Source organism: Agelaius tricolor, unplaced genomic scaffold (assembly GCF_023055355.1).
Source record: "Agelaius tricolor isolate 1412-34295 unplaced genomic scaffold, bAgeTri1.0.p SCAF_7, whole genome shotgun sequence".
In the NCBI taxonomy this organism is placed as follows: Eukaryota; Metazoa; Chordata; class Aves; order Passeriformes; family Icteridae; genus Agelaius; species Agelaius tricolor.
Genome location: NW_027269267.1, coordinates 26,330,385 through 26,345,749, shown reverse-complemented (window position 1 = coordinate 26,345,749; position 15,365 = coordinate 26,330,385). Strand labels below are relative to the sequence as shown.

At 35.1% G+C, this 15,365-nt stretch overlaps 1 protein-coding gene across 5 annotated transcripts in view; it reads right to left on the bottom strand.

Moving 5' to 3' along the window:
• Positions 1-15,365, bottom strand: part of ATP11A (ATPase phospholipid transporting 11A) — a 118,882-nt gene that overhangs the window by 22,334 nt on the left and 81,183 nt on the right. For all 5 annotated transcript variants that reach the window (XM_071430635.1, XM_071430636.1, XM_071430637.1 and 2 more), the window contains 12 exons: positions 14,480-14,677; positions 11,898-12,071; positions 10,342-10,505; positions 9,986-10,057; positions 8,406-8,479; positions 8,063-8,166; positions 6,210-6,391; positions 5,485-5,736; positions 3,438-3,612; positions 2,113-2,215; positions 1,707-1,852; positions 690-749 (listed from right to left, as the gene is read on the bottom strand). In XM_071430635.1, coding sequence (XP_071286736.1) covers positions 690-749; positions 1,707-1,852; positions 2,113-2,215; positions 3,438-3,612; positions 5,485-5,736; positions 6,210-6,391; positions 8,063-8,166; positions 8,406-8,479; positions 9,986-10,057; positions 10,342-10,505; positions 11,898-12,071; positions 14,480-14,677 — 1,704 coding nt within the window. The remainder of the gene's footprint in view (positions 1-689; positions 750-1,706; positions 1,853-2,112; positions 2,216-3,437; positions 3,613-5,484; positions 5,737-6,209; positions 6,392-8,062; positions 8,167-8,405; positions 8,480-9,985; positions 10,058-10,341; positions 10,506-11,897; positions 12,072-14,479; positions 14,678-15,365) is intronic.

Genomic DNA, 15,365 nt, shown 5'->3' with positions numbered 1-15,365 from the left:
CAACTCTCACTCAATTTAATACTGAAAACATAAACCCTTTTCGTCTAAATTCAGTCATTCATTCCTTTGTTTTTTGCTCCCTCATTCAGAAGAAGGAAGAGGTAGATCTTTTCTACACAAATTAGATGAGAGCAAGGGAGAAAGAAACAAAAATTTAGGAAGGCAAATACTGATCATCTCCTGAATGATGGCACTTTTCTGGTGAGCAACAGTTCACTTTTCCTCTATTTTTCAGTTTTTATATTTTCTTTTCAACTAATTGAATGCTGCTATTCATCTGAAATTTGTAATGCATAGCTGTTTGTACTAGAAAAGACTAGTTTATTGTTTCATTTTCATTCTGGATTCTAAAAATGAGCAACTGATTCAATCACTCATCTTTCAGGATTTCCTCTATTCACATCCAATAGGCTTAAATCTAACTGACTGTACATTTCCCACAGACATTTCACTTTGCACTGCCATTTCCAAATACTGTATTTCTGTATTCCTTGACTTTAACATTGCTTTTATGATAATTCATATAACTGACTTCTGTATCTTACATGCAATTGCCACTGAATACCATAAGAACCAGAAGTGATGTTGTTCTTTGTAAATTAACACTAAATTCTCAGGAAGATCCTTTTTTTGTTACAAAAAAAAAGCAAAAAAGATAATATTACATTGATGGAAAAAGATCAACTAACCTGTTGTGAAAACCCACAGAAGAACTGATATAAAAACTGAGGAAAAATGAAGCAGACATTCTGAAAAACAAAGTGACTGCTGTCAAGTGAAATGCAAGCACCAATTTATATACAAGGCTATAGATTTCATAGTTTTATAATGCTAACAATAGTAAGCATTGCAGGAACAGTAGACAAAACTACATATGTTAAATCCCAACAGTCACATCTTGCAGTAGTACTATTAGAAAAAAACCCACTTAAAATATTTTCAAGAGAATCCTACAAGGCTACAGTTTGAAAATTGAAGGGCAGTAAAATTTGGGATCCAGGAATACAGTTCAGTTAAAGCAAAGCAAAAAAGGGACAATCCACAGGAGGAGATAAACCATGATAAGCAAGCATGGATGCTCATGGATTAGCATGGTTACCAGCAAAGCAACTGTAAGATGTTTCTAGCTGTAACCTCAAATGCTATCTTCTCCCAGTTATACCTACAGTCAAACAGCAATTACCTTGTGACAGTTCCTTTCTATAATCTTTCATTGCTTACCAAAAGAACTTGGACTGGATACCAACATTTTGAAATAACAAAACTCTCTAAATAGGTGGATGCTCACTATGAACTTTCTCCACCTACACTATCCTAATGAATTTAGCATAACTTAATCTGCAGTGATGTCTAAGTTGTCAAATACTATTTCCAATGTGCTTTAAAAGTTCACTATAGAGACAACCTGGAAGGTACTGGAAATAAGCAAAACAGTCTGAGATGGAATTAGCAGGATATGAAAAAATAAGTTAAGAATTTTGGTTTTAAATGTAACATCAATTACAGAATCTATCTATATAAAAGCTATTTCACTTCATGTTCAGAATAAAACCAATAATCCCACTTCAGCACTGCATCTGGTATTCAAGAAAATCTCTTTCTGGAACTGTTGCTGGTTTGTACCATTAGCTGGAAAAACTGTATATAGTCAGATATTACCATTTAAGTTTTTGAGGTTTATGTAATTGGAATAAGCATTCTCCTACCTTATAAAAGAAGTATTGCACAAGTTCAGATATCCTAATGTAATAAAAATGCCCATGAACAAGCAACATTTTTTTCAAATGTTTAAATTTAGGTATTGCATAGTCACTGTTTCTTGCTGCTTGACGACCTTCTTTGCCAATGACTCCTTTAAAAAACAAAAAAGAGGTGAAGCTATTTACTAACTAAAGAACTATTAAAAAGATACAATTAATTGCAAAATTATGTAATAATGCTATGGTACTGATGTAACGGGAGATCACGACTGTATCTCATACAATTCCTAGGATAAATGCGCTAAAAGTTGTCTATAACACATATAAGCTGATTCTTTGAGATTGCCTATTTTTAAGAAATATACGGGTTTTGTCATTTCCCTTGAAATATTATACTAATCAGCAGGCTTACCTATACCAACATGTGCTTCTAGAATCATACTGACATCATTGGCTCCATCACCAATTGCTAATGTGATAGGACGTTCTTTTGATAACTTAATCAACTTTACAATCTGGAAAAAAAATAGTGTTAGAAATTCTCCTCTGTAATGGTTTGCTTATTTTGCGTAAGTATAACATTTTAAAAAATTTACCAAGATGGTTTAATAAGAAATTCTCTGAAGGAACACAAAAGCAACATTACTCAATGCAACAGCTAGGCATAAAGATCACCATTTCTTCATGTTACAAAGTATTTGGTCTCAACATTTTTTAAATACTTCCAAACTACTTTGAGAGAGATGGGACAGGACAAAGGAAGAGCCAAAGAATGGAAGCTGTTGTTGAGATTGCTTAATGTTGTGTCAGTGCATCAATAAATTAAGAGGGTTCCAGAGACAGAGTGCATCATTTCAAACAAAAAAAAACTTCTCTTTCTCATCTGTGTTGAACTTTTTCCCTACATTTAAGAAAATATATTGGACTCTGTATACATATAAAAACTATTGACGTAAAAATTATCCAAAAATTTGACTCCAAATCTCTCGATTACAAGTTATCACCTCTGTAAATTTGGTACCAAGTAAGATGCAACTAAAAACTTCTACAAACCTCCAGATAGTTATAGTGCTGGCTAAATACATCTGTTAATGTGAATAAGGGTTACATATGCTGTACCTGCACACTGAGAAAAAGATATGACAAACTCAGAGAAAAAAGGAATGCATATTCCAGTACTTCTTTCCTTTAAAAGTTCTTCAGCTATCTTGAGAGGTTTCAGTAATGGAAGGATATATTTTTACTTCATACAAACAACAAATGCAATATTCAGGTATACTTAAACATGGTAATGCACACACTTTTTGTCTGGATTCTTCTTGACTTTCCACTTAGGTTAAAAACAGAGAAAAAATATCACTCTGCAGTAATAAATAACATAGGTTCTTATAGTGTCAAAAGAGTAGACCATACAAAGATTGTTAGGTTAAAAAGAGAGCAGTTAGTTCATTTATTAAATATGTTCATACTAGCATATACCAACCATAAAATTTGAATAATATGTAGCTAAATCAAATTCAGATGCACAGCTGGGTGCTGTTTTAGCAATACTATTATCTAAATTGCTTACCAGCAGAAATTCTCCTCTCCATTTTTTTTTTTTACATTTTTCCATTTTAGAAGATACAAAAATGAATGGTAGCATCTTAAGTTATCATAGTAAGTCATACAGTGTATTAACCTTCAGTATTTACATATGTGCATCACCAACAAGCAATTATGAAACTAAACACAAACCTGTGCTTTTTGCAGAGGTGCCATTCGACAGCATAACACTGCAGTGCAGTTCCTGCAAATATTAAGAAAGATCTCTCTGTAGTTACCAGAGCTCCCATCGTGTCTTGGTTTCATTATTAATGATAATGCTGCTCCATCAATAATTAAACCATAATCTTGAGTATCAGCTGAAAGTCTGTTCGGAGATAAAATATAAACTAAGTGTCACTATAAAATTCTCAGACACATTTAAAATCTGGCAATAAGAATTATGTGAAAATCAATTAATGAAAAAATAATGAGTATAGAATACCGCAAAGTTAATACATTTCCAAAGGAAATTCCTAGTATAAGACTGATATTTACAACATCTTAAAAGTCTGGATTATGTTGAAAATACTCAGTGCTTCACCAGTTTTAATGCATAAATCTGATACCTCAGTGACTTGACCAGTGAGTGTAAGTGCATAATAAACGACTTTTCAGTTTGGTTTGAAAAGGTTCCAAGAACTGCAGTGAGGTAAACCAAACTGCAGGAATAAAGTTAATTTTGCAGCACACTCCATAACACAGAGGAAAAATAAGTTAAAGGGAAAGGCCTTTGTTACTATGATGAGAAAATATTTTTTATTTACAGAAGTAAATTGTGCCTTGAAGGAAATGCCTAAAAGAAACCTGTTGGCCCAGATGGATAAAGCCAGCATCTACATCTAGAGTATGGATACTTTGCCTTTAGAGTTGTGGCTTAGTCAAATACAGGTTTACTTTTATTTGTAACACTAAAATAATTATTTAAGTTTCCTATAATATTACAATATATTCTCACCCATAAAATTCTATTAGCAGTATGCCTGTAGTTATTTGAGCATTGTTAGAAGTGTAACCACACTCACAGGAAGTAGTTTATTCACTACTTCATCATACACTGAACAATGGGGAAGATAAGATGATCTGAACTGCAAGAACCATTTTCTGTGGCATCCAGACAAGTTATTTCAGAGCACCCTTGCATCTGCCTGCAGTACACAGCAGCCTCAGGCTCCAGGTCAACAGTGAATGTTGTATAAATGTACACTGCGGTTTATTTTTACTCTCTTTTCAGTGTTCCAAGGTTATACACTACCATGCATGGGATTTCAACAACCACGGTTTCACCAACACCAGTGTTTGTGAGAAAAACACATATTTATTATTATGTATTTTAGGTATCTCCATCTTTTTTTACTAGAACAGAAGCTATTTTTGACAAGTAAGATAAAATTCTGTAAACTACATTTAATAACAGTTCCCAGATATTTTCACCATTTTGCTACCATTGGCACAAATAGGGCAATGCCATTTTGGTACAATGATATCAAATGTAAAGGTATCATTATGAAGTTCAAGCAATATACTGAATGTTTGGTGTATTGTAGTGAAATATTTTTAGTCTGAATTTGAACGTATAGGTAGAATCCTGCTTTTACTATCTTATTACTATTCTCTACCTCTGGAGATAAAGGCAAAAAAAATAAATCCAAAGAGCTTTAACATGTAGAATTTGGCATTGCACAAAAAGTTAAACAAACATGTTTGACCACACCTTGTAAGACCTGTGCTACTTAAACAAAATGGTACAGATGACATGGAGAAAAATTAGTTATTTAACTGAATATACAAATGTTCTTGATTAGATCAATGGGGTATAAACTGTAAGGAGAACTAAGAAAAATTACCTGGTCTAGAGATTTAAGCTGTAAGGCTATGAGTTATAGAAAATCTCTGCTAAAATAATATCACAAATGCTTGTTAACTCATTGCTAATAGTTTTATGGTGGAAAAATTATTACAGTATCAGTTGTGATTTTTCTTTTAATAGTCAAAGTAGTACCAGAAATAAGATAAAGAACCATGACTGAAACCCTAAATTTATCTAAACAAGCTTATACTTAATTGCCATACAATAATCCACACATTAGCAACAGAAACTGAAACATACTGTGGCTCTTAAGGTAATTGGTCATAATTTCATTGTTTGCAAAATGCCCAAAAGCCCATTTCTGGCATGAATATCCAAGTTTTTCCTTACCCTGAGAAGGTATCCCTGGTTAAGCTGCCATTTTGTCTTATGACAGTTTTATTTAGGTCAAAAAGCACATCGTGTAAACTCTGCTCCTCAATTTTCTTTGTGGTTAGCTCAAGTATTTGTGTATTTCTTCTGAAGAGTTTGCAAGCATAGCAAGTAGCTGCAGCAGTCTCCATTTTGTCTCCTGTCAGAACCCAAACTTTAATTCCTGCTTTCTGGAGTGCTTCAATAGTGTCAGCAGCTTTTTCTTGTAGCCTGTAAAGCCAATTGACAACATACATTGATGGATAGCTTGGAAATGACAAAGGTCTTTATTGAAAGATTTTCATAAACAAATTAAAAGTTTCAATAGAAATTATCAGATCTAAGAATTTTCCCCAAAGTAAGACTCTAAAAATGTTCGGTGGATTAGTGTTTGTTTTTGAATCTTTTTAAGACGTAAAGATTCTTCCTTCATTTCCTCAATACCCATTTTGTAGTTCTTCCCTCTGGAACTTTTGCCTATTAACTTGATCAATAAATTATTACACAGTTCAAATACACTGATTTTTGTACACTTAACTATTATTAGTTGCTCACTAGGTTATAAAGTTACCATGTGGAACTTTAGTAAGCTAAGGGTGTGGAATCAATTAAAATAAGGGGTTTCCCAAAAATTATCTAATGCAGAAAAAAAGTCTTCAATTACTTTGTCATCATCACTGAAGATAAGAAACAATGAAACTAACCGATCTTCAACAGCTGTAGCACCAAGTAATATAAAATCTGTTTCTATCTTCTCATACACTTCTGCCAATTTCTTATCCCGCTCCTGAAGGGCCAGCTTTGCACTCTGAAGCAGCTTCTGTACCTCGCGATATTCTTCTGCTGAGAGCTTCTTATATGCAACACACAACGTTCGCAGTCCCTCCTAAAGAACGCAATCAAAAGAAACAAAATGCAAAAAACTCTTCTTAGATTCCTTGCTGGTGTTTATGCTGGAGGATTTGAAAAAGGGACATCATGAAGTGACTAAGTATAGACTAGTACAGCATAGTGTAGACTAGGATATGGTTCAGCTTAATTCTGTTCTGCTCTAGAAGCAGTTACAACCTGATTGACCAACCTCAATCTCCAGAAGGTAAACAGCTCAGTGATTCAACTGGATATATGAGATTACAAGGGAAGGCAAACTCAAGATAAAGGTTTCTTTCCCTATGTGTATAATTAGGCAGGATGAGTTAGAATAAATAATAGTAATATAAATAGTAGCTCTGCAGAGTCTGATTTTGATGCTGTGCTGCAGCAGATCCACAGACAGGGACCAAACATCAAAAAGAGAACTGAAAGTGAAAATCCAACTACCATTTCAATCAAGTGAAAACTAGAATTTAGCTATGGGTGTTGCAGACTGCATCAAACTTCTAGACTGAGTGATGAATAAGAAAGCAAGTATATAGATTGTGTAAGGTGGGGAGAAACCCAGTAAGGTTTTACCACCTGAGTTATATATTGCTTCTCACAACACCATTTAACTGGCATTTCAGCTTCCTTAACTTTAATTCATCCGGTAAGTCTTTGTATAGTTACTTATTACCAAACCAAGAAGGACAATTATTAAAATATCTCCCTGCCTCTTGAAATTTATAAAAGCAGGTGCCAGATATTTTCTTTGAGAGGCTTCTGTATATAGGAGCCAGTCCTATTTCCAATTATGCAGGATGAATAAATAGGTGCTGGTCTGGATTTATTTCTTGACAGCCACTGAATGGATATTATATGTAAATACTTTTCAATTTCATTAGCCTCTTTTACTTGCAATTGTCAGACAGCTGTCCCATAAAATGAAGCTTAGTAAAGCACTTTGAGAGCTTTTTGCTTCAAAACAAAGGCAGGTGACGCTGTAGCGGGTTTTTTTTCACATATCTGTAATAATACTTTGTTTTCAGTTTGAGTACTGGATGCCAGCAAATTATATTCTATGTAAGACTGGCAGTTATCCTGCATTGCAATGAGTTCTGCATATTTTTAGATACAACAAAATTCAATACTTGACTACTCCAAATACTACTTTCAGGTAAAACCAAGTTCTAAATTTCTTTTGAAGATGATCAGCCAGTTCATAGCTGATTTTTAGCAAGCAAAAATGTAAGATATTGATGATCACTCCACTGTCTCAGAGCTTGTAATGCAATCAAAGGCAGCAAATCACAGTTGCTAAGGCTGGGGGCTGAAACTAGCAATAGTTTTTACAGAGATTTACTGTTTTTCACTTCTCTTCTATCCAAAAATTAATTCAAACCACATTAGAGAAACTGCCATACTAATGAGCTAACTGATGACCTCTGGTTTAACATACAGTTGGGCATATCTAATGTATTCATATTGCACCACAACTGACATTTGGAAGATGAGCTAGAGGACAGATGCAAATAAGGGAGTTACACAGACTGCTAGCCACAAAGCCTGAGTGAACCTTGGCATAGAATAACCTTGGTGCCTGTAAAAACAAATCTGTTAGCAGAAAATGCAGGAGGTCAGGACACTTAATTTCTTTTGGACACTGATATCATGTGAACAGATCAATAAAATGGAATCTTACCACTGCATTGCGTTGTACTCGGGATCGTACTTGGTCAATTTTACCTTCTTTAACCCTAGGAAATATGGAGGAATCTGCTCCCTTACAAAACAGAAATATATCACCTAAAAGAGACAGCATATGGAATTCAAAATGACCAAATATAGTTTCTTCAAAAAACATCCAAATTAATGACTCTTCAAAATGTTTTCTTCCAACTTTTTGGTAACATTGTACTTATGCTAGTACCTGGTCCCTTATTTCATAAAGAAGGGCATACAGACTGTGTTTAATGCTTAACTCTGATAAATCTGAAACAAATTCAAGTGAGACAAAGAAATCAAACAGAATGTGACAGCCCTACCTGTTGGAGATTTAACAATTACACTCATTCGCCGTCTCACAGAATCAAAACTGAAAACCTCCAGTAATTCAAACCTGAAACAGAAACAGAACTATTTTTTACACAACTCTATTTTTTCCTATTCCTAAAGTGGTTATTATGACTTCAAGCACATAAATTAAACATTTCTTCTAACATGGAAGATTATGTTGAGTAACATGGAATATGAAACTAGTACAGAATGAAACAGCAGGCTGTAAATAGTAAGGAAAGCCCTCAGCTCCCAGTTACTTGAAACAACTTGTGATGTCCCTAAGTACCCTCAGATGTATATATATGTATATGTCACTCTAATATAAGTAGAAGACTAGAAGCCTTGCAGCAGAGCACTGTACTGATTATAAAGTACGTTTCTATGTATAATACTTAGACATAGCCTTAGAACTTGAAATGCATGCTTACACCCTAGTCTTTTATTTTATATATTTTCTAGTTTTTATTATTCCTAATCTCCCAAAAGTGCTGACCTAATTCCATAATTTTGCTGAAATGTTTATAGATAATTTATTCAAGTGAAAAGAAAAATATTTCTTTTTACTGGTTTTATACTTGCCATTATTTCTATTATTTGATTTTATCACATGTTCCTCTCCTTTTTAAGAGGAAAAATGAACACAAGCTCCTGCCGCACTGTTTTGGTTTAATCAGTTTACTTCTATCATTTACTCTCTTATCTATTTCTCCTAACTTAAGAGAGCCTCCCTTTTCCAGAGCAAACATAAACAATCCAATCATAAATCCCAACTTTTTCAGGATTCGTCTCTGTCCAAATCTGCATGTTTAATTAAATCACTCAGTCCTAAGTCTTTTTAACACCCTAGAACTCAGACCTGTGCAAAGCTACATCAGGCCTATGTCTACAAACTGTGATGCATTTGGGAGAAAATTCTCAATGATTACAGTGATTTCTTCTGAGTCACCAAATGATACTGACTCCAGTTCTTATGAGCTGAGCCTAAAAAGTCTCCATATTATCCTAAGAGGAGGTAAAGTTACAGCAGGGTTCCTATATTTGTGTCCAAGAGTCCCTGTACAGTTAGCAGAGTACCCAAGCAGGAAGATTTGGATATACCAGAGACTTAACCAGCAGACATCTAGAGATGTGTAAGGTAAATTTTCAAGGGTATGCACATACCACAGAACAGCTGTACTATTTCAATGTTATTGAAAATTTGACTCATATTTATGTTCCACAAAATTTATTCTACAGATATTACCCTCCAGTAAATTCCATGGATTATCTGTGAACAGCAAACTGGGTACACAGCATTTTCTATTAAGAATATACAAAACCATCAGGAACTATTAGATTAGGTCATGAATCTCACACCACACCTTCCTTGTCATATCAATACTTTATACTGCATATAATGTCAAAAAAGTGAAGGTAATTAAAATTACTTAATTTTCTTAATTTTTCTACTAAAATGCAAGGTTCTTGGCTTTCCTGACTTAGAAATTCATCTGTAAGGAAACAATGGTTTATTAAACGCATCAACAAAAACTTATCAGTCTATTTTGTTATCTTTTTAACCACTCACTTTTCTATGTTATTTTCCCGATTTAAGATCTCCATGTAATTTTCTTTCAGCCTTAGATAGGTGTAACCAAGTCTGTAAAATCAAACACAGAATAAGAGAATGAATGTAACAAATATATAATTATCCAGTTTAAGCATTGTCATAAGGATTTAAAACTAAGCCCACAACAAACCAACACCAAAATCCCAAATTGTTTTTAGTTTATTTTAGGCTATGAATATTCATGAATTCATGTTAAGAAAACAATCAGCTGTAGATTGGTGTTTGTTATTATGATTTTTGTTCTGAAAACAAATTTGAGATTCAGTGATTAGATCTGTAGTTTAGAAAAATATAATACCTAAGTACACACATACCTCTGTATTCCTTCAACTAAAGCAACTTCATCAGGTGATGATGATATATATATACAGGGTTTTCTTGGTACCTGGCTTTTCTTCAAACCATCTACGCTATCATCATCCTTTACCTGAACAGTGTGGCAGAGACAAAGAGCTCGGAAAAATAGTTCCTCTCTCTCCTGAGAAATAAAAGGAACGGCTGTCATTATGTGTTATCGCTTGAAAACTCTTCTTTCTCTTCTTTTTAGAGGTGATCCATATCACTGATTACTGCTGATTATTAATCAAACAAAGGCAGGCTCCTTGAGGGGGAGCCAGGTCTTTCCCTGTGGTAACCACACAATTGTGTCACAGCTGTCTGTACCCTTAGCATTTCCACACCAGTCAAGCTAATGATGCAAAAAACCCCCAGCATGCATCTTCTACCTCCTCTGAATGCCTACATGCAGCTGACGGTGTTTTTTCTTTACTTTTGCTTAAACTTTAACAACTTGTATTAATTACATACTAGTCAAGGTATCATTTAGAACTCCTGAGCTCACACAGAAGGATGTAGTACCTGGAGCACAGGTCTTAGCAGGGCTTACAGATTTCAATCTCTTGAGCAGCTTGAACACCCTTCGGAACTAAATAAATTACTGAAGTGCACATACTTTGGCAGCCAAACACTTCTTATGAAATTTCAGATAGTTTAGTAATGACAGCTGCCACCAGAAAGAGATTTCTATTTCATGGATACCTGTGTGTGTTTTATCTTTATCTTTGTGCCTGAAACCTATTCTTCTGTGCTGTTAAATACAAACTGTCTGTGACATTGTGATTCCAAGATAAAAACTCACCATACCTCAGGACCACATTCTGAGGGCCATGGGTGAGAGACATAAGGCTGCTAACCTACACCAACATATTTTAAGAGACCTCATTTTGTCACAGTGAAGGGTATGATATGAAGTGAGTGTGACTATGATACTGTACTGATGTAATAAAAAATACAATGTACTTTGGCTGTGATTATCCTGCCCATATACACCCTGTTCACCTGTTGGCATGTGAACACTCCCAAACTTTCAACTAATTTTCAACTTTCAACACAGCAAACAACCACAATACATACATGCTGTAGGTAGCACACTTCAGATGTGGCTAAATTAAGTCACATTTTAAAGCAATTTAATTTGATCATAAACCATTCTCTGGCCACATTTTCACTCAGTGATGACTAAGTAAGTGATTGCACGAAGCCCCCATTTTCCCCTTCGAGGATTTTCCTGTCTTGCTTTCTCTGTTGTAGCTAAGGTTAAATGGAAACCAGTTATCTGTGTCTGTAGCTATTAACCAGAGAAAGCTCTATATTTAGGTTTTGACTCAGCTTTACAAGTGCATTAAAATGAGAACCTTCCCATTAAGCCTTTAAATCTTACTCTTAACTAGGAAATTAAAATGTCTATGCAGTTATCTACTTTGATTAATAAAATTCAAGAATGTTGGATTCCTAACATTCCCTTTATCAGTACAGTTCCATTTTCATGTTTCATTGTAAAAAACCAAGAACATATAGAGAGTTATCATACCTTTCCACTACTTCCTGGAGATGAATCAATCATATCAATGCCTGTACAATCATGGAGGATTTGGCCATTGCAGATAACATGTGGTACATAAACATGCCCTTCAATGCAACATTCTACAAATTCCATATTGTTCTCAGTTAATGTTCCTGTTTTATCTGTGAAGACATACTCAATCTGCAAACGAGCACAAAATAAAAACCGCAGGATTGTGAACAGAATTTTCCAATGTCTCCGAACAAAAACTCAGTCTAGTACTGGGCTACACCTTCCTTTGAAAATCCTTATGCTCTTTCAGAAAAAGAAGACAACAATTTCTTTTGGCAGTTATCTTCATAGAAATATAGGCCCTGAAAGATTTTATCCTGTAAGAGTATCAAACAATCCTATCTTTTGCCTCATAACGGATGTAAATGATGTTTTTAACCTACTTCCAACTCTTCTCTCTAGGTCCTTTTTAGTTTTTAATGTCTTTCTTGCTGCAAGACAGATATTTATAGAAACAAAATGCATACAAATTTCATTTCCCAGGGATTATTATTTAATGCACATGCCTAGATGTGGATCAGTTACTGTCAGAACAGTCTTTAGGGTAGTATCAGAATTCCCCACTACAATTATGTTAGTTTAAATCAGGATTGTGGACACATACTGTTATACGCCTGGGCACTGTAATTGCCCTGGAAACACTCATTTTGTCTCAATATTGAATTTTTTATTAACTTTATCTTTTACAATGAGCCCCAGTGCTTAAGTCTAACAATATTAAAACTAAAACCAAAATCTGAACTATCAACTAGAAGAACTAGATTGGCTCAATTTTGGATCCTGGATGTAGGTATTGCATACATACTGCATGTCATATTGGATAAACTAAAAAATGAAGTAAGGTAAGGAACTAAACACTGAAAATAAGGCTATTATTTAGAATTCATCAGATTGTTTATCAAACTTCACCATTTATGCAGTGCACCGAGCAAACTAAAAACCAAATAAATTTTTGCTCAGTCTTCAAAAACATCATTAATTATGCACACTTTCCACTGAGATTGACTTTTATAATATGCACTAATCTGAAAAGGCAAATGCCAAATTTTATGGTGGCTTTTTATCTGTAGACAAAATTCCCGCAATTAAACTTTTTTCTGAGTGGATAGGATTTATATGGATTGTTTTCATCTCAACCCCTCCATTCAGTTTCATCATTAAATTTACAAAATGCTATCAATCAAGTCATTCAGTGTGTTGCTTTGTCACAGTGTTTCCTCATGTTCAGACAGACCCTCCAGTTTCAGGTTGTGCCCACTGCCTCTGGTCACCCACTGAGAAAATCCTGGCTCTATCCTCTTAGTACCCTCCTGTTCAGGTATTTGTATAGATTGGTAAGATCTTCCCTGAACCTTCTTTCCTCCAGGCTGGACAGTCCCAGCTCTCTCTACCTGTCTTTGCATGAGCCATGGAAAGTCCAGTCCCTTGTCTGTCTTTGTGGTCCATCACTAGGCTCCCTCCAGTACGCTCCTGTGTCAGTACTGGGGAGCCCAGAGCTGGACACAGCACTCCAGGTGAGCCCTGCAGAGGGGTAGGATCACCTCCCCTGACCTGCTGGCAACGCTTTGCCCAATGCAGCTCATGATACCCCTGGCCCTCTCTGCCATAGAGACACACTGCTGGCTCATGCTGAACTTGATTTCCATCAGGAGACACAGGTCCTTTCCTGCAAAGCTGCTTTCCAGCTGGATGGCCCCCAGTCACCCAAATCATTCATGATCAGGATGGGAGCCATACTGACCCCAGTGTACACTGCTAGATGCTGGCCTCCCACTGTGCACCCCTCTGAGCCTGGCTGTTCACCCCCTGCTCAATCCACCTCACTGTCTGCTCGTCCAGGCTGTAAATGCTCTTTGAGGATCTTATTGAAGGCAATGTCAATTGTCTGCCATAATAATGAAATACCTGGTACCACCCTTAATCCAAATAGATATGTATCCTTAAAACCTTTATTACCTGTTTGACTAGAAAGAAATACAACATCTTCAACATCTTATTTATTTATTTGAAAAGCTTATGAAAGTATTTTTAACTGAGATCTTAAATATTTTCTCAAACAACATTTATCTGTATCTGTCTCAAGGTGATGATTTTCTAAAGACAGAACAGAATTTCTCTTCAAAAATGAGGCTGCCCATTGATCATTCTAATGGATGAAACTTGTGTCTGGAGATGCAGTGTCAGTCTAGTCAGACAAAAAGGGATTTTTTTTTTTTTGCATCTAACTTTTAATCTAAGGAAGCTAGATGCTTATATAATTTCCCTCTATAATCAATGGAGAAGAAGTGTTTATTCCTTAATACTACAGTAATACTGATTGAATTTCACTGACTGGGTGAGAAATCAGAATTTTTGATTCTGAAAACAAAAATAGCTCAGATTTTATATTTAAATTTAATCAGCACTAAAGAAAATGCACATGTAGTTGCAAAAAACCTCAAATTAAAACAAAACTAAAAAACCTTGAAGCAGCAATCTTAAAATAAAAAATTACAGTAGAAACAGTTGGAAAAAAAGTATAATTCAATGAAATTTACCTGTCCCAACTCTTCATTGAGGTCAGAAGTGTTCACCAGTGGTCCTTCACCTGTACCCTCATCAAACATTTCCTCATCCCATGCAAGGAAATAAGAACCAAGAAATTTCTGCATTTCCACAGTGACATACATGGAGACAGGAATAATGTAGTTGAAAAGAACCATGAATGCAAGGAAATCTGTAAAAGCTTGAAGAAACTGACAAAGAAACAAGATGGAAATATTGATTTTTCATGTACCATTAAACACTGCAAGATTACTACATGTATTTACAAATCAGTTTTTTCAAATAACTTTTGAACAATAAGCAATGTCTTTCAAAGCTTGCAGTTCAGCACAGGATGTAAACCTTCATGATTTATAACATCACAACTGGCATGCAATAGAGTTTTTTCTTTGAAATTTGCATTTTTCTTTACAGATATACAGGTGTAGAATGCCATAACACAGCATTATTGTTAAGTTCTAGAGCAACTAATGAGCATGGCGAAGACTTTTTGGGGAACAAGGGAAACATTAACACGTACATTAAAAAATTAAAAAAAAATAGCATAGTTCCATAGCAACTCCTTCAAGGATTACCAAATTACATAACTTTCAGGCAGCATTTCATAAATAAATAAAGGGTTTCCTTTCCCTCTCTCAACACAAGCAAAATGTATGCACATAACCTGGCTCAATTTTTCAGTGGTGGAGACTTGGTGGAGTTATAGTCAACCTGCTGAGCAAGCTGAGACAGTGCTACCAGTGCTAATGGGAACTCTAGAAAGCCTGCCTAGCATGTGCTCCTCATGCATTTAGGGTAAGGAAGCAAATTTTCCCTTAGTCTGACTGGGAGGATTCAGTGAAATAAATATTGTGCTTTCTGTAGGGCAGGGTTCAGCTC